The sequence below is a fragment of the Alligator sinensis genome, unplaced genomic scaffold (assembly GCF_000455745.1).
Source record: "Alligator sinensis unplaced genomic scaffold, ASM45574v1 scaffold347_1, whole genome shotgun sequence".
Taxonomy (NCBI): domain Eukaryota; kingdom Metazoa; phylum Chordata; order Crocodylia; family Alligatoridae; genus Alligator; species Alligator sinensis.
This window is the reverse complement of record NW_005841922.1, coordinates 2,040,016-2,062,062: the sequence shown is the minus strand read 5'-3', so window position 1 is coordinate 2,062,062 and position 22,047 is coordinate 2,040,016. Positions and strand designations below refer to the sequence as shown.

The window sequence follows — 22,047 nt, the reverse complement described above, 5'->3', positions numbered from 1 at the left end:
AGGATCTGGCCTCTTACTATTTCAAAACCTTATGGGAAAAACAGGGCAGAAATGAAATCAAACTGCATGGGATTTGCCAAACAAAAGGACTTGGGCCTTTATATAGCCTGGATGACAAGCTATTATTAGCTGAGTTTTGGTTTATTCTCTGGAGGGTGGGAAACAACTATGAAAGCAGAGAACAAATTAAACTAACAGTGACAAAGCATGCACTGAGGTGACTGTACTTTATTGTAGCTTAATCCTCTTTCAGCCTGTTACAGGAAAAATGGTGCTTTTACCCCAGTAAACCAATGGCTGGTCATTTTAAATGCCTTAGTTTCTTGATAACTGAAAATCATAGGCAATGCACATGCTGTCAGCTACATGGATGCTTACAGCTAAGAGCTTAACTGGCAGACCCGACCCTCTGATGGTTTGACTGATTTAGTTTTCACTGCCGTGTGCCCCCAATGCTTAATAAAACAGCTTCTCTTCCTCTTGCTGCCATCTTTCTGTGGCATCTGACCCCAAGAAGCAGTGAGAGTCTACGTCCCCAGTGTCTTTAGGCGCAGTGATAGGTGCTGTTATGCTTTTGTGGGTTGCAACCCTCTCTGTAACTGTTGAACCCAAGCACCTTAGTAATGTAGATTTCATAGATTTTATAGACGTTAGGACTGGAAGGGACCTCGGAAGATTGAGTCCAGCCCCCTGCCCCAGGGGCAGGATGTCAGCAGGGATCATAGGATCCCAGCAAGATAAACATCCAGATGTCTCTTGAAGGTGTTCAAAGTAGGTGCTTGAACCACCTCTGGTGACAATCCATTCCAGACCTTGGGGGCTCGGACAGTGAAGAAGTTCTTCTTTATGTCCATCCTGAAACGGTCGTGGAAGAGTTTATGACCGTTCGACCTTGTCATCCCTTGGTGCGCTCTGGTGAACAAATGTTCCCCCAGATCCTGGTGAACACCCCTGATAAAGTTATAGGTGGCCACCAGCTCACCTCTGAGCCTGTGCTTTTCCAGGCTGAAGAGTCTGGATGTTAGGATTCACTTAATAAATTATTCCTCCACTGTGTCATGGTTAAATTAGTGAATCACTAAATGTTTATGTGGAGCAAACTGGCAATCCTATCCCCAAGGAATTGCACTAGGTGTCGGCTTTACATAATCCATGGCCATCAAAATGAACTCCTTTGTCAGCATTGCCAAGGGCTGTCTAGGCTTGAAAGCTGCCATCTTTCTCCTGAGGCAGTCCTTCCCTGTCCAGGCAGTGTGGAAGAGGTGCATGCTGCTGTTCCTTGTGCTCTCTGGGTTTAGCAGATGGCTCCAGGGCTTATCTTGGCACCTTCTCATAAGCACTGAATGCTCTTCCAAAAATATTTTTGCAATGAAAAGAACAGGGAAGAACTACCCTTTATTCTCTTTGCATTAGTCTAACTTTAGTAACCCTTATTATTTTCCTCATCACAGCTGTGATCCATAAAGTATTTTACTGTTTGTGATTGACTTTGACTTTGAAAGAATACCCATTCAGGTTTCAGATCCTCCAGCATGTAGGATCAGTTTTATAACTGGTGTTCCAGTTGAAACAAAAAAGTCTCCTTTATATACAATTTCCCCCATTATTGGAGCACCAAAGTACTTTGCTGCATGAGTGACTGGTACTTCCTGAATCTGGGGGGCACCTGCAGAAGCTGCCAGCGGCAGCAGCCCTGTCAGAGGGGGGGCGCACCAGCCCTGCCAACAGCGTCGCTGTCAGCTATCAGGGGGGCATTGGCCCCATCAGGGGGGGCATGTGCACCCCCTGCCAGTCACCTATGCTTTGCTGTCTTCATGATCATAATTCTGAAAGAGAGAGAGAATTGCTCTTATCGGCACATTGCAGATGAGGAACCAAGAGATTTGCTCTGGCCTTGCAGGAAATTTGTGGTAGAGCAGGGAATCAAACCCAGATCTCTGTGCTAAACTACAGCCCTAACCATAAGCCCATCCATGCTCTCAAAATACAGCAGTTCTCTTCTCATTCTCCTAACCCACCCCTTTTTATAAAGCTACTGGTAAAAAATCTGCCACAAAGATATTAAGTCAACTTTAAATGTACTGGGGGAACTTCTTTCCCCAGTGCTCAGGCATTGGCTATCCAGAAAACCAATATTATTTTGTGAACTGCAGCTGATGTGACTGTGGGAGTGTTGCTTATTCTTGGCAAGAAATCATAGACTCAAAATTGCTTACCATCAAAAAGAAGCAGGAGCCCTGTTACCTACCTGAGGCCATTTGTATTAACTTGATGGATATTTTTAGAGCAGCTTGGCTGCTTGACTGATTTTTTTTTTTTTTCCTCATGTTTCTACATTTTTTTTCCATTGTTGTTTAACACAGGTAGAGAACATTGCAATCCTCCTTGTTCCATGTGTTATCACAAGTACAATCGAAGACAGGAAAGGGCTTGTTGGGGATGGGCCATTGAGCTGGAAACCACCTGGATTGTTCTTGTGCTTGGTGTGTGTTAGCTTGTTTTTTACCAGAATAAATTTGTGAAGGGGCCAGATTCACTGGAGGGTTTGTATTGGTGTCTGCCAGTGTAAACTAATATTTGGACTGCGCAGCAAAAATTCTGTTAGGGAGAGGCTACAGAGATGGGAAATTGTAAATAGGGGCCTAAAAAGATGGTGCTGGTCTAGGAGGGGGGGTGTCTCAGGCTGATTCTGGTAGAACTCAAATAACTTCAGTCTGTTCCTCCATCCAGCCAAGCCTGTGTGCATCTTTCAGAGATCAGGACTGCTCTGAACCGATTGCCTCATATTGCAGCATAATTTAAGGACGACTTGAATCGCTGCCCTAAGACGCAAAGGCTTTGTCCTGGAGGAAAGAGCCTAGAAAGGGTTCATGTTATGTCTGCCAAACCAAGCTCTCAATGGGCTGGAACCTAAGTTGCTGTCCATTGGCACGACTCCAGTGTCTTCTGCGTTAGGATTTGCTGTGGAGACTCTCACTTGATCAGACGGTGTTTAGCTGCCATCAGAGCTGTTTGCTATATTTACCTGAAGGCAGAGTTAGATAATTTTGCCTGTTAGAGAGAGATGATCTGTTGATTTCAGCTTAAAGTATATCCCTGACATCACAAGTTTGAATCTGGTCAAGCTCCACTCAGCCTTTCAAAGTAGACCATATTTAATTTCAAGTAGTTAACTTGAAATTAAGTTCAAGGAGAGGAGAGTATAAATTTAGTGTCCTGTCTGTGATGGACATTATAAGTCCCCTGGCACTTTGGGTAGAGGTTTTAAACACAATCTCTTTTGCTAAATACTTCTCTCCTTGTTCGCTGTTGTGAAATATGCTCAGTACACTACTTGGCTGGGTGTCAGAGGTGATATGTGGTTTGTAAAGCATGTTGTGATCTATCAGTGTAAAGGGCTCTATAGCAATATAAAATAGTATTAATACTATCATTGCAAAGTAGCACTATTATTAGAAAATAAACATGCTTTGAAATGTTTTGTTTATACAAGAAACCCAGATGTTTTCTTATGGCTGCCAAGCCGCCTTTGGTCCTCTGATGGCTCAGTCTGCCCATTTCTGTTTGTCAAAGTGTCATTGCACAGTTTCAACAAATGTGATGAGACAGTTCATTGCAACATGTTTTTGTCAAGTCTGGGAATTTTTTCTGTTTACTTTATCCTAAAATACCATTTCTGAGTCTGACACTTCACACATGCCAGCAAACTTGTAATAAACTCAGCAAATGTATTGGTTTATATAATTGCAACAATCAGCTCAGTGGTATAGTGCTATACCACTGAGGCTACAGAGATGTCACAGAAGCAAGAGGATGCAAGTTCCCTATATAATTTTGATGGAAAGAGAATATTATATACCCTTAAGTACCATTAGCTAGGGAAGAGGTGGGCAAAATGCAGCCCGCAGGCAGGATGCAGCCTGCCAGGCCACTTTATCTGGCTCATGGAGCCCCTAAACAATTTAGAAAATTTAATATTTATCTGCCTCGGCTGCCTGTCATGCGGCCCTTGTTGGATTGCCAAAGCTCAGTAAGCAGCCCTTCGCCCAAAATAATTGCCGCCCCTGAACTAGGGATACTGCTGTCAAACAGGTGGGCATGTAGTAAGGAAGGTAACTGTATTGCAACTCCTTTGTTCATTGTCCAACAGACAAAATGTATCAACAGGGATTGTTTTACACTTTTTATTCCTCCAGTTTTCTCGGTTTTGTATCTTAGTAAATGGATGATTTTTCTTATGAGAGGAGGAGGAGATCTGCCTCATCTCCTTTAGGCCATCTTCATTATGCTCATATCTAACCATAGCTAATACTTAAGGAAGATCAAAGCAGAAAAATGGCTTGACTGGCATTAATTCAGAGCACAGACACAGGAGCGATTCGCAGTAGACTTCTCAGTGAATCTTCTCATTTAGGTGCAGTCATGTTTTTTGTGGTTAAAACAAGGTTTTGGGTTCACTTGTTCTATGTAAATGATTTCTTTGAGTTTTTAGTATTGCCCATCACTGGGTTTTCTTCCTGATTTTGATGTTACTTTCCAATGTAAGTTTTGGCATGACCATTCTCTGCCTCAGTTTACTCATCTCTTTAAAAGATGGAAATAAAATAGTGTCTGCCTACCAGCTGGTTATTAAAATATGTTGCTTTGCTGCAGTTACTGTTGGAGAGGAGACTGGAAATTTGGCAATGCAGTCTTGGCATCTTCATTTAATAGTGCCTCATAAGGTGTTGTACAGCTTTGTTCATAATTGTTAACCATGTCTTAAAGCAAGCAGATGACGTAGTAGTCAAATGTAGTTCAGCAAGGAGTCTGCAGTCCCTCATCAATACTGCAAGCTGGTCCATAATGAATTTCCTTTGCATGCAAGGGAAAGATCCAGGAAGTTTCTTTCTGTGCAGATAAAAGTCCTCTTGCAGGTCTGCTGGGGAGCCATCCTCCTTCTTGCAAGGGAGTTGCAGCCTTCCAGCTGGGCTAAGGGCCTTCAGCAGAGACTAGTGAATGTCAGCATTATTACAGAAAGTGTGGGTAAGGCAGTGTTCTAGTTAAACGCTCTGTTTCTGGAACTAGTATTCATAGTTTTTTATTATGAGCTGGTAAAATTGCTCACATTCTTGAAGATCAATAGTATTAGGACCGATTCGTGTGCTGATTTTACAGTAGTGATTCAGAAGTGTCAGGAGTGTTTGGCCAAGTAAGCTAAGTTACTTCATTTATAATGTCAAAGATTTTAGTTGAATCCACCCTCAACCAAAAGAAGGTAATTTTTTTTTTGTTTTATAATGGCAATACCTGCCTCTCCTCAATAAAATGGATTAACTGAAACCTCATTATACTTTCTTAAAAAAACCAAAACAAATGCAAGCAAACAAAGCTTTGGGATGAAGACAACATTGAGAAACAAATACCTTTCCACTAGAGGCTAATGCTTCCAAATCTGGGTTGAGTTTTACTGCACACAGCCATTGACACAGAATAATGTAGCAACTTGCAGCTTGGCTTGTTTGAAAACCATCTGGTATTTGGATTTTTAGAAACCCCTTTGAATGTTCTGCTGGGGCCAGACTCAATAAAAAGGCTGTCTGGCTTATGCACTCTGGAAACCCTGAAAAGTATCTTGTCTAGCTTTTGTGCAAGTTTCTGTAGTATAGGAGCTGAACAAATAGTTTATTAAATCCAGCCCTCATTTGCCTTCTGGCAGAGGATGCTTCTGGATTTACAGAGGTGCAAATTAAAAATCAGTGCAGATCCACTTATCTGATATATTCTGTTTGAGTCAGTTAATTTCATGTCATTTATTTTGTTAGCCTTCTAATAAATGCTGCTACAGATTCTTAATAGTGTAACTAGCCTTAAATGCAAAACCAAACTCTACTTCTTACTAGAAAGATATGGATTATTTGATATGGACAGATCAAATTTATTTGATATGGACATGACTCATTGGTCGACCAGTGATATCAATTCAGGTATAAGCATTTGTGCTTCTGGCCTTGCTGTGTTCTCCATCTATTTTCTTTCCAGCCCTGAAGTCTTTTCAGTCTAAAGTGAAATCAAAACTGGAAGGGAAAAAGAAGCTAGCTAAGTAGACTGAAGAGTTAGCCAGATTGCAGTTTGGCAAGAACTTGCTGGTTAACAACTCTACCCTGGCAGAGGGTGGTGGTGCATTTAAATGACCACAGGTGGTCACAAGCTTGGTTGTACAGGTCTACAGAAAGGGAGCTGACTTCCAACAGTTCAGCCTTTCCAGCATAGCTTGGGCACTGACTCAGTGGGAACAGTGCTGCCTCCTCAATAACCAACACCTGTTTTTGCAGCACCTGGGTTTCCCTTTACCTGAAAGAGCTGACAAGATCAGTGCCGGAGGTGATGTGGCTGCTCGCCTCGTTGTTGACATTCAGAGATACTCCTTTGTTTTTCTGTGTTGGCATGTTTTTATTTTTCATAGAAATGCACTGCCTGCTAGGAACTGCCGTGGAGTGAGCATCAAAACGTGAGTTACTGCAGGTTTTGTGAGTTAAGTACAGGGGCCACAGATAATTCTGGAGTAAATCAATGTGGCTTCAGTGAAATTGGTGAGCCTTAGCCCACTTACAGCTGCTGAGGATCTGTCCTTCTGTCGGCAGGGGATACTTATAAAATGAACTTTTCGATGATTTTGCATGCTAGGAATAAAATAGATGTCAGAAAAGGGTATTAAATGGTAGGTTTGTTTTCCCATGTAAGATGACTATTTGTCACGTTTGTAAGCTGATTTGTTTCTCTCATTTCAAATGGTGTGTGCATTAGTGCTTGAGTGAATGCAGTAGATTATCAGTGCTTAAAAATGCCTCGGTGGTTTAATACAGAGATCCACATGTATGTGAAGAGCATGGTGGGCAGAACCAGCCCCTTAAACTATGGGATGGGAGTCCCTCTCCTGTTTCCCTCCCTCAGAAGCAGCAGCACTGTCACGTCTATGTGTGATGGATCAGAGTGCAATAGTATTGCTGCAAGCAGGAGTCATGAATTTTAATCAATGTTGCTGGCTGCCTTGAAATTTGAGCTTGAAAGATGAATGTGAAAAACAGGCAGACCTTATTGTTTCTGGAAAAAACTGGCCTTTTTCTGCTGATTGGAAGAATTTTATTTTATTTTTTTTAAAACTTGGCAATCAAAATATCTCCTCTCCTCTTGGTAAGTTATAACTGACCCATCAGGCCCCATTTTCTTTGGATACAAGGAAGACTTATATGTGCAACTGAGCATCAAAAACTTCCCATCAAAAACTTTCTGCACTGGGATGGGTTCTTGCTGTGTCACCTGCTTGTAGCTGATTGAGGGGAGAAGCTGGTTTTATTCTCTTCTGAATAACAGAAATGACTACAGTAACTGTGAAAAGTGATGAATGGATAGTCCTGGGGACTGCCTTCCTCTCTGCATAGGAAATCCGATATGATCTGATCAGTACAAACATTCCTCTCAACTTATCTTCTGTACTTCAATCCTGTTCTGTAGAGGCTGTTTTTAAGGTCAGATGTTGCATCCAGTCACTGGTCTCCGTGGTTCGATTTACTGACTCGGGCCTGTTGGTAGGGTGTGTTTTGTCTGATGGGGATGCCTCTGCTTTTAGGAATAACGACTGAAACCGCTGACTGACTCCCCAGACACCAGCAAACCTATTGCATAGTAACAGCTTTCTGTGATTACTATGCCTGCTTTTTCTATTTTGCCATAAGAGGGCTTAGCAGCGGGACAGTGGAGCAAGGGAATAGGGCCAGAGCAAATGAAAGAAAACCTTAGTTTTAAAATGTACTGATTTAAGAATCTGCTTCTCCACGGGCAGTGGGGAGTGAGAACTCAGGGGGCAGAGAAGAGTCCTGTCTTGATTCTCCTTCTCTCACAACCACGTCTGCTATATTATTTAGTCCAAAGATGTTCCTGCTTTACCTCCACAACTACCATCTAATCCCCTGTACCAGTAACATGATATTGCTGCACATTTACCAACTGCTATACTTTAGTAAACACTACTCACTGCAGTTAGAGCAAGTGTCCTTGATATTTTTGGAATGGTTTTCTGCTTTCACCAGCAAAGGAGACAACAATTATAAGGCCTAAATTAGTGTGAAAGGATACCTATAAACCTATTCAGTACAAATTCCCATCTATTTGTATTCTGAGTTGGTTACACCCTTGGCTCAGAACCCAAACATTTAAGGAATTTATCAAGGCATATGTTTTCCCTGAATATATCAAAGCTGAATTCATGGGTAGTTCCATGGAAGTCATTGTATTTTGACCAAAGAGTAAATATGATGACTTAAAGGATTACTCAAGCACACAGATGTTTTGGGGACCGGTCTTCCGTGGAGCACTTTAAAGTCTGAGGGTTTCCCACTGCCTCGGACAGGTCATTGAGATTTCACGTACTTTGACCAGAACGTGCTCTGTAGTGGAAAGTGCATCTTGTTTCCATTAACTAGACCCCATATGTTCTAGATTATTGCAGAATGCCTTTCTCTAGTGAAGCTGTTGGAGTTGAGCCTGCTGACACAAGCAGTCCTTTGGCCTGCGGCACGTGCACATCAACCAAAACTGGAGATTTATCTCCCTGAGGAAGCTCCAGTTCAGATGCAGATACAGTGTGGGCTGCTGACGCCTGCAGATTTTTTATATTATTTTTTTTAATTTTACTTTCCATTGAGAAACCATTTGTATTTTCTTTTGCCCTCTGCTGTGTTCTTGCCCTGCCACAGGATTTGAAGCGTGAAAGGTGACCAGTTCGGTGGTATTTATCTGCCATTGTGTGTGCTTAAGTGTGATTAGCCTGTTTCCACACTGTTTTTGAAGCCACACATTTTGAACACATCCTCCCTGATTCATATGCAAGCTGCATTTTGAAGAGTGGGGAGTATTTTAGGATTGCCTGTGAAATAGCTTTGTTTGAAGCAGGAGCTCAGAATTCCTTAGTGGGTCTGTGCATCTTACAGTGTCTGATAGCAAATCAAGAGATTATTTGTTGATGCCTCAAGGCATTTTAATATATTCTTGCATTTGGTAACAATTTAGTTAGGCAAAGAATTGCATTGGAAGGTGCATTAATACCTAGTGAGATGTATATACCTGTTGCCGGTATGTCAGTGTGAATTTTATAGCGATGTGTTTATAATGCAGACTTGTCTGTTTCCTTGCAGTTACTTGGCTGAGCAGTGCTGGAATGGCGGCTTCATCTACCTGATCATGTTGCGTCGCATTAAGCGAAAAGCCCCTCTTCCTCCATCAAATGGCAACAACAGCAATAGCTGTGAACCCAAAGCAAAGCCTACCTCAGAACCAAGTGACAGAACTGCTCAAAATGGGAAACGCACGAGAAAGTTTGGGGTCATTGCCAGAACATCAGCCAGTAAAGATGGCAAGGAAAGCAAAGGCAGCCAGACCTCAGAGAATGAGAATGGACACTGCCCCCCTATGGAGGTGGATGCTCCACAGCCGGAGGCATCAGAAATGGAGAGCAGCATGGAGGAACAGTTTCAAAGCAAAGGACAGTATAGGTCTCGTCTTTCCGATGGCAGCATTCCAGACTTCAGAGCAGGTGACCTGCCTACACAGGTATGTTTGCTTGTTTTCAGTGTTTTGTTCTGGGCTTTTAAAAAGAAGCAGCAGGCTTGGCTCAAGCAAATTGAGGGTTTCATGTGAAACTGCATTACTGGTTTTAATGCAATGGCTACAAGGTCAAAGACTTCTTATGCAATCTTCTTTCCTCAATTTGAAATTCTACTGGTTGGTAGGATGCATTCCCTCAGGGCTAAGGACTAGAGATAAGTATTGTATTTACTCCAATAGAAGACGGCCCTGATTATGAGATGACCCCCCACAAATAATTAGATTCTACATATGTTAAATTTTTAAATTTGTTATAATTTGTCAGGTATAGAATCTAATTATTGCAGGCTTGTTTTGAATTTGGCCCCCTCTCACTGCTACAAACAGGAATAATTGGAAAAGGGAAAGAAAGGTGCAGCTCAGCTCAGGGAGTGAAGAGTAAGTAAAAATGAATGCAGTGTAGTGGCTCACTGTGACTTGAAAGAGAGTTGGCAATGAGGGGGACTGTGCTTAATGGGCAGTGCCGTATGTCTTATTCAGATGGGCTGCATTAACTTATCCTTGTGGTAGGTTTCCATTAGCGTGTTTGGTCAATGTGGGCATGTATTTTAGTCACGCTCAGTGCTGGCTGCGCTTAATCTGCTTCATAGTGGTTTCCATTGCTGAGCACATGCTGCTTTTGACATCGGTTTATTGATGGACCATGTGTTTTAGTGAGGTTCCTTGTACGTGATAAGATAAGGGGCTTTTTTTCCCCCCCCATGCCAAATGAGGGACGACCTTATCTTGTATTCAAGTAAATATGGTATTACGTGTAAAGAATTGGTATACCAGTTTATGAATGTTAAATAGAGCAGTGGGTATCTGTATATTTTTTCCCCGTGCCGACCTGTGGTAAAGGGGAAAGTCTAGTGATTTGACAGAGGGGCCAAGGCGGTGTTGTCGCAAAGCTGATTTGAGCATGAAACAGATTGCACTTGTGAAGCCATGGTGATGCTTAGGCATGAGTAGCAAACAGCATGCAAGCATTTCATTCTTGGCTTGTTCTTGAATTGAGCCTTTGTAGCTGCAGGTTTGACTGTTCTGAGCCTTAAAAAACTTAAGCCTTAATCGCAAAACTGGAACTAAGCGGATTTGTTTTTCATATTGAAAAAAATACTATTAGGCTTGGTTATAAAAGGACTGAACATTTAGATAGAGCCTATGTACAGTTTGAGTATAATTCTTGTTGAGACAACAATTGGAGTGAATAGTGTATATTTTGTACTTACTTCCCAGATGGATGATTTGTAGTTTTATTGTTCTGGAATGGGGGACTTATGGCTTTTCCTGTCATTCTGAGTGGAGATCTAATATTCTGCTGCCATGCGAGACTTAGAATTTTAGCCTTACGAGACCTGAGAAAATTACCTAAACCTTGATCAGATTTCACAGTACAACTGTCACTGGAATAGTTGTCTTCAGAAGGCCTCTGAGTTCCTGGCAATCTTTCTAAAGACACTGATAGAATAAACATGCAAATACTACTTTGTTGGGGTTGGGACTTATTACAGCAGCTTTTTTGTTTTTGTTTTTAAGAGTTCAAAGTTCATAATAAATTAATGGAGTCATTGTTCATGTTGCTAAATTCCAATGAAGGCAGGTGTGGTACAAACATGCTGCTCAAACTAATGATCCTTCGTATTAAGTATTTAAATAATAATCCTAAAGCAAACTGATTTAGTTGTACCCTTTTTCCTGTCAGCTAGATAGACGACTACTTTCTACATGATACAATGAAGAGAAATGTGTTATGTAAATTTTGAAAAACATGATTTGAAATGTGTAGAAGTGTGTGTTGTGTGTGTGCACATGCACCTGTGTGCACATGGAAGAAGTTCTGTTTAAAAGATCAAGACATTGTTTGAAAGGCTCCTGGCCTTTTAGAACGTTACTTAAATATGCTTTGGGTATGGCTAATTAAAAGTACCTACTTAGTTATTATAAGGTGAAAAGCTGGTGTATGTAATAAGTAAAGCTAGTAATCTTCAGCCATTTATTGCTAATGCATCTTGAAGTTTTTAAGACATTTTAAAGTCAGTTTTGAGATTCAGAAGAACTATAGCCCATGAGAAATACCGGGTTCTTTTAAAAGCAAAATGCATATAAAAAGGTATTTTTATGTGTAAGGTTAGCCAACTTGCTTGAAACTTTAGACTTGGTCTGTTCCTTAACTGGCAAATCTTAGTGAAACTTGTTGGGAGACACAGTAATTTAGAAGGAGCACTTATTTGTTTGTAGGTGTGGCGCAAGTGTGTTTTAATTATCCCTCACTTCCACCTGAACAACATAGGGATACTGGATGGCTAAAAACAGGAATGGCAGGGCACTGCACTTTTTTTTTAATTTGAGAAACCATTATAGGAATCTAGATCACCAGGGTTTGAAGGCTGTCACTTAAGAGCTGTTTGGTGAAGTATGCAAACTAAGTCAGTGGGTGAGGTCTACTTCCTAATAGACAACGGGTAAAACTTTTTTGAAAGCAGGATCTTAAGTCTTATTGAAAGTGATGGGACTTAACCACCTAAGGGTGTGGACAGACGATCATATTTGTTGTGGGATAAATGGTCTTGTCTCGTGACAAACTGCATGCACCTGTACATGGCTCTAGACCTGTGACAAAGCCAACTGAAGTGTTCTGGGAGAAATGTGGTATCACTTTTTTTTTTTTTCTGGAATATTGTAAAGGGCACCTGTCTGATTGTCAGGACACCACCCAGGCATCCCACAATGCAGTGCTTCCTCCCCCATCCCCTGCCCTGCGGCTCTGGCACTTGGAGTGGCTGCTCTGGTATTTTGGACAGAACTCTACAGCCCAGGGGTAACAGGTCATAGGTGGCCTTATCCATGTGTTTATTTCCTACCGTGAAGATTTGCCAGCCATTCTGTGCTCCCTAACCATGTCCTTGAGTTGGACACAACCAGTGGATATCCCCAGTGCTACTCAATTATGGCCCCTCAACCACTTCCAGTGTTCCTTCCAAGTATGGCACCAACTGTTGTTGGGAGGAGGTAGTAGACCTGCTTGCCATTTAGAGTGAGGAGGAGAACTTGGGGGTCTTGGGGGTAGACCCTGGAACCAGGTAGTGTTTGAGTGGATTGCTGTGTAAATGAAATGAAGACCAAAACACAACTAGGACTGGCAGCAGTGCCACTCAAAGCCAAAAGTGCTTCGTTATAAGAGATACCAACCATGTGCCCAGCACCTGCACAGTTACAGACACCTGCTATGAAGAGCTCTCCCACATTGTTATGGGGCACAGTAATGCCCTGCCCTGCTATGTCATGGACACTGCCCATTTCTCCCAGGTCACTGACAACACTGGGAGGTGGCAGCCTGCATACAGCTATCCCCCATGAGAACCCAGGAGATGACACAGACAGAGGACTGCCTTCTTCTCCCAGATTGTGAGGAACTTGAGCTTGTCCATCTTCTGCCTCCAGACAGTGAGGGAGATGAGAGAGTCTAGGTCATTTTTGAAAATGGCACTTAAGTTTCAAAGTCATATAAGGTGTCTTGAAAACTTGAAAACGTCATCCACAAAACCCATTACAAACTACAGGTTTCCTCTGAGTATCAATGGAAAATTGGGCGTTTCATAACCATAGACTGAATCACCTACTCATGATTTGGACTCTGGAGCAAGATGACATGCTTGGCAGGGCATTATTATTGCTGGAGGAGATCTCTGCATTCCCAGTACCTATGCTCTATTTGCTGTCCAGGTGAGCTGCCTGACTGTCTAGTGCAACCAGGCTGGCACCTTCTGGTGTGGTGCATATTTATTTCGCAGAGAGAGAGAGAGGGCTAAATGGCAGTAAGGCCTTGGATGGCTGTAGAGGGATGAAAAGGCAAGAAGGCCCACCTTGAATGCAACTGCATAAGAACCTCTCATGTTAGCAGCCTCTGCTCCCCTCCTCCTCCTCTGCCTCAGGGAACAGATGGAAGAATTATTTAAGTCAAAGACTGTCCTAGAGTAATTGTTGCATTTTTCCTTTGGCATGTTTGTATGAAGAAGTTGTTGAAACTCAAAGTTCAGGGAAGTCTGGAAAGAAGAGTTCAGCTTGCATCCACTTGTCATCAGCTGTTATATCTTACTGAACCCATGAGGCTTGTTTTATTCTGGACGTCTTTGAGCTGTTGCATTAGGAGTGTTTTCTAGACAGATTCAGCCATGCATCACAATTGTTACTCACTTTAAATTTACTTCATCCCACATTTGGCTTGGTGCTGCCTAATTGATGTTTTCTTATTGTAAATTATAAATAACTGTAAATTTCTATTGTAAATTGAAAGGAAAAAAACTAAATCATGAAACTGGGACCTAAGAAAATGCTGTTTGTTGAATCTTGCATAGGTTTTTATCAGTAGATTTCTGGAGGTCCTTTGAGGTTAACTTCTGGTCCCCCATTTAGACTTTGGCAGATTGTTGGACAGGTACAGCTCTTAGTGGAATAGCTTTTCCAGACACTCATGCTCATCCACTAGACAGTCATAAGGCATAAATACCACATTAACCAGTTGATAGCTAACATGTTTAATTGTAATGAGCTGATTAAGTTTTTCTTTATATTAACATTGTTGGTAAATAAACCTAAATACTCTTTACAACCTCTTCTTGCATAACAGTTAATGTTGTAAAGAATAGTTCTAGCACACAACCTTAACAATTCACTAAATCTGCCTGTCAGAATGAGTTTAGCATGCTGAGGCACATATATAATACTTTATCTAGAAAGGGAGTCAGGCTGATTTTCAGTGGGCATTGTGTGCAATGGTTAAGAACAATCGATATGTATTAGTCACTCCCACCCTGGGAACATTTTGAAGATAAACATCAGAATCTCTGAGCTTGCATCTTCTACCGGGCAGCTTTAGCCTCTGATAAACCATTGTGCTAGTAGTTGCAAAGGGGAGGACTGGTGGGGTAAGCTGAAAAATGACCAAATGAAGGAAGTTATGGGTTTTCCAAATCAGATTTTCCTGTCTTGGCTAAGGATTTAGGCAAAAGCTTCATTTTTGCATTTTAAACAATAATATAAATGATAAATATATTTTGTTATGTACTTAAACTGTGCCAGAAACTCTTTTATGAAAGAGTCTAGTGTAGTCTGGTAATCATTAGTTGCAGGATTTTTATTGCTTTATCTTGACATGACTCACAGAAATGGACTAACCAGAAGGGTGGGACAGGGGTGCATGCATCTATTTTAATATTTGTACTGCAATATTTTCAACAGGTCTCAGCTGAGAGACCCTGTTCAAACAAATAGTCTGAGACCATTTTAGCTTCAAAGCTTTTCTAGTTGGGTGGGTGGGTGGGTGGGGAGGATTTCTGTCTGTGTTAGGATGGTGAAAGTGGTATAAATAAGTGACGTAACTACTATTTTTTTTGGAAAAACTATTCTTTTCTGGAATGGAAGATGGAAGCTTTAGTTGAATGCATATTCATATAATTTTATGCTTGAATAATTAAGTGCAAATGTTTTAAACCAAACTGACTTATTTGATATTGCGTAGCATGTTATTTCTTTAATGCTCTAATACTGCAGGTATAAGTCATGATTACAAAGCTAGCTACATGCATTACTTTTTTGTGATGGGTATTGAAATTATTACACAAAAGTAAAAGATTCTAATAGAAATTTCGTAGGATTCTAATACTGGATGGATGCAAAATTAGCCATAGTATGAGTGGGGGTAACCAAAGTGATTTAAATTTTACTGATGCCCACATGGTCCAAGGCTAAATTTAGAGCAATGTGATAAGTGATCTTCAAGAAGCAAATAAAAGGTCATTACAACCTAGCAACATAATGAGCACATGAAAATATTTATGGAAAAAAAAATATTTTAGGGAGTAGTAACACTGCAGATCAGGGATGGCTGAGGATTTCATTTACCTCAGTTAAAAATAAAATTTCAATAGAAGACAAAAGGAAAAACGAAAGTAGGGGAGTGGAGGCACAATCTAGATGACGATGGTTGAAGACGACAGATGGCTCCAACAGATTCTTAGAAAGGAGGATTATGTAGTTCAGGATTATGTATGTACTGCCTGGGGGGCAGTTCTGGCACCAAGCCAACTCCCCCTCTCATCCCTGGGGGTGTGACCTTCTTACCCTGAGAGGTGCAACCCTATGCAACTTACTGCAGAGCACATGCCAGCTAGCCAGGTTGCAGGGTATGGATGGGTCCAGGAGTGGGGTCTAGGGAGGGTGGGAGGGAACAAGGTAGAGGGCTGGATCAGGTCCCCATGAGCTGGTGCTTCCTTCCTGGGGCAGAGATGGTAGCTCCCCCAAAAGTAAGTTCTTTCACAGCTTCTTCCCAGCCACCTGGGGAAGCACAACCAGCACCACCCTACCTCTACATGCACACATACACCCTAATCCCAAATCCCAATTTTATTAAAATATGAGACCTTTTTTAATTTAGTTCTTTGTCTTCATAATTTTTTTTAACTTTTTATTTTATTCTTCAGAGGCTGACTTTTTCATTTCATCACCCTTCCCCCACTCCCATTTCATTATCCACCTCTATCCCATTAACTCTCCCCCTCCTAGCTGCATGTTGCTGCCCTCTTCCCCCCCATCCCCTGCAGGCTCTATTTCTCTCACCCCTCCATTTAGAGCAGGGCTAGAAGCCTGTCCTGGCTCACCAGCCCTGTAGTGGCAACTCACAGCTGTAGCTCCTAGTCAGGCCCCTGCTCTACAGCCCTGTAGTGACAAGTCACAGCTGTGTAGGTTGGGGATAGTCAGAGAAGGTTTTGAGCTTTAAGGTGTGACTGCTCCAAACTCAAACTAGCACTAATGCTGATCAACATTTTAGCAGCTCAAAGTGTAGCATGTAACAAGGCCATTACTTGGCTTTAAAGATAGGGAAGATAGTCACATTGAGCAATTCATTGATAGGTTAATTTAGCCCTTTTTCCTGCTTGCAGATTGCACATGGTTAAAAAAAAAGAATGCATTCAAAATTATTTGCTACTCCCAGACACAGAAGTCCACATACACAGGCCTGCCTCTGACCATACAAAATAAAGCAATTAGACAGGATCCTTTCTAACAGAACCTTCTCTGAAGTCTTGTAGGTGATGTCAGCTGAGAATGCAATGCACAGTATTTAAGAAAACAATTGCTTCACTGAACATGTGCAAAATTCAGATCCACTTGGAACAAGTTTCTGTTAGTGAGAATGGGAGTCATGAATGTTAATATTTAAGATGTACAAGAGTAAAGGCTGACAACTATATCTTTATATTCAGCATGTTGGATATCCAGCTGGTGTGGTCAGGGCCAGTCTACCAGTTTGTCATGGACTAGAGGAGATTCAGTCCAAGGGACAGCAGGCAGTGTTAGCATTGTTTGCTTTTTCTTGGTTCTGCTGGGGGAGACCACTTTAATTTCCTCTAGGAGACCACCAGTAGAGGATGCTAAGAGGGGAGAGCATGTTCGTTGTTCTGTTCATATCATTTCCTGGCTACTGCCTTAGTGGTTAAGCTTAACTGACCCTTTCTTGGAAGCTGTCTGCAGTTGCACTTTACCTTTGTAACCTGGGCAGTACTCCAAGAGGTACCCCCTCTCCAATTGAAAGGATCAAAGCAGGTGCACAACCCCAGTGGGAGGTGTAGGGACTCTCCTCCCCCTGTAGAGCAGAGCCAGACCACCACTGGGGACTTAACCATATACCTTTTAATGAGAGAACAATACTGGGAACATAACCAGTGTAAACTGGGGGGTATAGGGGACACTACAACACCCCAAGGGGGCAGGATTCAACAAAGGTTAGACACTTACAATCATAGACATATTCATCCAGTTGGCAAAAGACAGGGTTAACAAAACATAGAACACAAACAGCAGAACAAACAATACTGGTTGGTGAAATATAAAAGGCACAAAATGTCAAATAACAAGGAATATAGGGCCTAGGTACCTGGAGGGGGAGGAAAGAGGGAAAACACAATGACCCCTTTCCACTGCAACAAGAATTTCTCCCTGTTACTTCACTCACGCCAAGTCACCCCAGCTGGGACTTGAATTAGGATCTCCCACATAGTAGGCAGAAACTCTACGACACACCTACCAGTGCTGATACCATGCTAAGCTGCTAGGGGTCTTGGCCTTCCAGGATCCCCGGCCTCAGGTCGAGCCACCTGGCCTCTTATTGGAGGAGCTGGAAGCAGAGCTGGAAACCTCTCAGGTCACTGCTCAGATCCTTGCTGGAGCTGGGGAGCCTCTCCTGCCGGCTGTGCGCCGCGCTGCTGAGGGTCCAACTGCTGCCTGCAGGTCACACTCCTTCAGGCTCTTCTGGTGCAACTGCTCCTGCCCCGCTGGCCCAGCTCTTGCCAGCTCTTTGAAGCTCCTTCCTTGTGGTCCCTCACTGGTCTCCCCTGAATCAGCCACGCTGCCCCTTTTATCCCCCTCCAGGTGACGCAACGGGCCAATCAGGGGACATGGAGGGTGAGTCTCTGGGGCCCGATTGGTGAGGAAAGGAAATCCCAAGTCCTCCAATCATCTTTTACCCTTTCAAAACCCCTGGGCTTAGTCACTGCCAGCTAGCCCGTCACATCTTCAACTGTGGACTTTCAGCCACAGTGGCTAGCCCTGTGTTTGGTGTTTCCCTGAAAGGGATACCTACCACTTTTTGTCTGGTCCAGTATTTATTCTCTTGAGTTTTCTCTGTATTGGGTGAAAGGCTAATGGATTGATCGACAGGTATTTTTGGAGTCTATTGTAAGTATTCCCTTTATGACATAGCTCTTACTAGTTAAGAGGAAGGCTGCTAAGGCAGCTTTGTTTGCTTCTATTGGCATTTTGCATGAAGACTTTTCTCTCGTATGTGTCAGTGACTGTAAATTGTTAATAGATACATTTGAAAAGTCCATATAATTTAAGATGGCACATGATTGTTGCTGCTTTCATAACCTTTCTATATTTTTTTTTGATTTAAAATGTTATGCTTATTTACAGTAGGATCTACTGAAACAATGGTGTTGATTCAAGTTGTCTGTTTTTTTCAGACAATTACTTTATATTTTCCATTTTGCTGTCTGGTTTTTTAACTGCATATTGCATTTCTGTTTCCATTTATTTACAGGTTCCTCATGCCAAGCTTTTCTTAAATGTTAAGATTTCAACGCAGATTCCTTTTATGTGTGGATTTGTAGTTTCTTGTACATCACACACACATACACACTCCAAATCAGTTAAACCCCGTAAACTCTCTTGCAATTAACTAGTAAAAGAAATGGAAGGGTTTAAATATTTTATTTATTTATTTTATCTTGCTAGAAGCAAAATGTTCCCTTTTATTTTATTAATGATGGAATCTAGTGCTTCTAAAATCAACCGTTGATGGTATGCTCTTGGAGCAGACATAATGCAACCCTCCCCACATAGTCCTGGCAATATACTTCCTTTCTGATCTATAATACATTAGCAATTCCAGATGTAGGCTTGTTCTGAATAGAGGCTAATGTGCAGCGGGTTTCGTGATGTAGAAAGATGGCCTCCAGGGACTGCCTTGAAACGAACATCATCTAATCTCACTTGTGGTCTGTTATGTAAAATGACCCATTTTCTCTTGCAATTAATTCAGAAGAATGTTCATGCTATTTTTTTAATCATTTAAATTATTTGTAACTTTTTCACTGAAAAACTTATGATCTTTAGTGAAAATCTGATCCGTAAGGGCCAGGTTGGAAAGAAGTTGAGTCACATAGGCATGATATAAAAACAGCCATAGAAAGGAACTGGCTGCTTAAATTAACAGGATATGGTTGAAGCCAATTCCTCTTTGTCATAGGATACATTTATAAAAATCATTGACGTCATGGGAGAGCAAGGATGGTCCAGTGGTAAAGGGAGACCTAGATTCAGTTCCCTACCCTGCTATTGACAACTTGTGTGTCCTGAAGCACTTTGTTTCCATCTGTGGGATCCATTGAGTAAACCTGCTTGTTGCAAATACAACCAGATTGCTTGTAATCTGCAGTTCCTCCCGTGCTGTCAACACCAGCACTATGCTGGTAGAGTGGACATAGAATGAATAAATGAGTGCAATTATAGAAATGTGGGTCTGGAAGGGGCCTCCACAAGTTCTCTAGTTTACCCCACTGCTCCAGGACAGAATAAGTAAATTTAGACCACTCAGGACTGTTTATCTAGTTTATCCTTAAAAACTTCCAATAAAGCAGATTTTGCAGCCTCCTTAGATCTGTTCCAGTGCTTAATCCACATGCACATATGTGAAGTCTGAATGTAATGACCAGGCAAGATATTGTGTTATTTTCTTCTGGAAAATGAAGGGATTCAACCTTGGAAAAATCAGTTAAGGGGAAATGGTGGATTCTTCATCCCTTGATGCCTTTAATCAGACTTTCTGGAAGATGGGTGTTAGCCATGCACGAAGTAACCTTTAGTCAGTGCCAAGGCATTGGCCTAATGGCCTGTGGTCTGCAGAAGGTTACACCAGAATATCTAATAATTTATTCTGCCCTTGAACTCTGAAATATCCTCCAGTGTCTGTTGTTTACTTGACTAGGAACTGAAGGTGTACTTCAAAGGGTCTGTTTTGCTAGCTTGACTCTTCTGATCGCAAAAAAATACCTTGGCTCAGATAGGGTTTTTTGTGGGGAAGGAGGCAAGGGTTGTTGGGTGGAGGCCATATGGGGAATTCTGACTTTTTATAGAAATAACAGAATTAATTGCTCTTAATTTATTAATGAAGAAATAAAAAATTAAAACGTGAAATTAGCAAGCATCAACTTGAGAGGACTGGTGAGGCTACTCTGGAGTTTTCTCTCTGCTTCTGATTACTGCACTTCAAGAAACTATAGATAAATTAGAAGTCCAGTGGAGAGCAACAAAAATGATTAGAGGTTTAGGAAATATGATTTATAAGGGCAGGTTGAAAGAAGTGGGATTATTTAGTCTGGAGAAGAGAAGATTGAAGGGGGATTTTACAACAGTTTTCAAATACATGAAGGACTGATGTAAAGAGATTGTGATAGACTGTTCCCTATAGCTGCAGTAATGGTCTTAAATGACAACATGAGATATTTAGGTTGGGGATTAGGAAGAACACCTCTTACTATGAAGGTGGTTAAGCACTGGAACAGATTACCTAGAGAGGCTGTGGACGCTCCATCCTTGGAAGTTTCTGAGAGCAGGTTAGAAAATCACTTGTCTGGGACCGGGGCAATCTAACTGGAGGTGCATGTGGCCCTCAGACTTCCAGTCCAGGCATAGCTCCCCCTACCGCTTCAGCAGCTGCTGCTGCCAGAGTCTCCAAGCTACCCCTCTCATCTCCAGCTGGGGTCAGGGTTAAGGGAGTCCATGGCCAGGTGACCTGACTGGACCCAGGGCCCCTGTGCAGCACAGCATGGGGTGCTGTCATGGTATAGTGGCATGCCTGCTGCATGTTGTGGTGGGAAGGATCCATGTGGTGTGGTATGCCAGGTGCTGGGATGTACAGTTGTGGGGGAGAGGGGTGCAGTGTAGTGTGGCATGTGGCCCTCAGCATGCAGCCAGGGGGGCGTGCAACATGTGCGCTGTATGGCTGGAGGCCCCTGGACACTCCGAAGATAGACAGCCCTGATTTAGACAGAGATGATCTTGCCTTGAGCAGGGATCAGACTTGATGACCTCCTGTCGTTACTACTAGCCCTATGGGTCTATGTTACTAACTTCATTAAGTTGTACAATTAATTAAACATTTTGCCAGGGATGGATTGGCCAGGGTTGATCCTGCTTTAAGCAGATGGCTGGATTAGCTGGCCTCCTGCAGTTCTTCCAGTACTATTTTTTTGTGATTTTTATGATTAAGGACCATGTGGTAATTCAGTCTGATAGGCTCTCTGGGGGACCAGAGCTAATCACTAGCACAGTAATGTGACACCTCAGTGTTGCCAACTCTTCCCATATTTGGAGTTTCTTTTAAAGCCCTAGATCTTGGAGTCATGTGACTACAACATTAATTTAAGGACAAAGTAAGTTCCTAGTCACCACATTTGCAGAGAGAAACTTGAAAATGTGAAGCCTTAAAGTTCAGAAGTCAGAAGACCAATGAAAAAGACCCCAGATGCATTATTTTTAAACATCATAGGCTGCTGCAGATGTGGAAAAAACCCCAATAATGGCATTTTACTTTAAACTCTGCACTCTCCCACGCCAAGCCCAGCACATGGCCAGAAGAAGCAGCACATTAGTTGTACTCAGCTTTCTCAACACCTGTAGAGATCAGGTGCTTTAGTGGGGCTTTTTTGGTGCTTTTATCTAATAGCTGATTGAATCAGCTTTAGCTGAAAGAGCCAAAAAGCTCCACTGAAACACCCAATCTACTTTGACCCAGTTCCACAGTGTTTGTGAAATGTGCTGCTGCTTCTGGTAGAGTGTGAGGGTTTGTTGTTTGTTTGTCCTCCC

General features: G+C 42.1%; 1 protein-coding gene across 1 annotated transcript in view; it reads left to right on the top strand.

Annotated features, from left to right (window-relative positions):
- Positions 1-22,047, top strand: part of PDZD2 (PDZ domain containing 2) — a 335,521-nt gene that overhangs the window by 226,403 nt on the left and 87,071 nt on the right. The window contains 1 exon segment of the mRNA XM_025198461.1: positions 9,174-9,588. Coding sequence (XP_025054246.1) covers positions 9,174-9,588 — 415 coding nt within the window.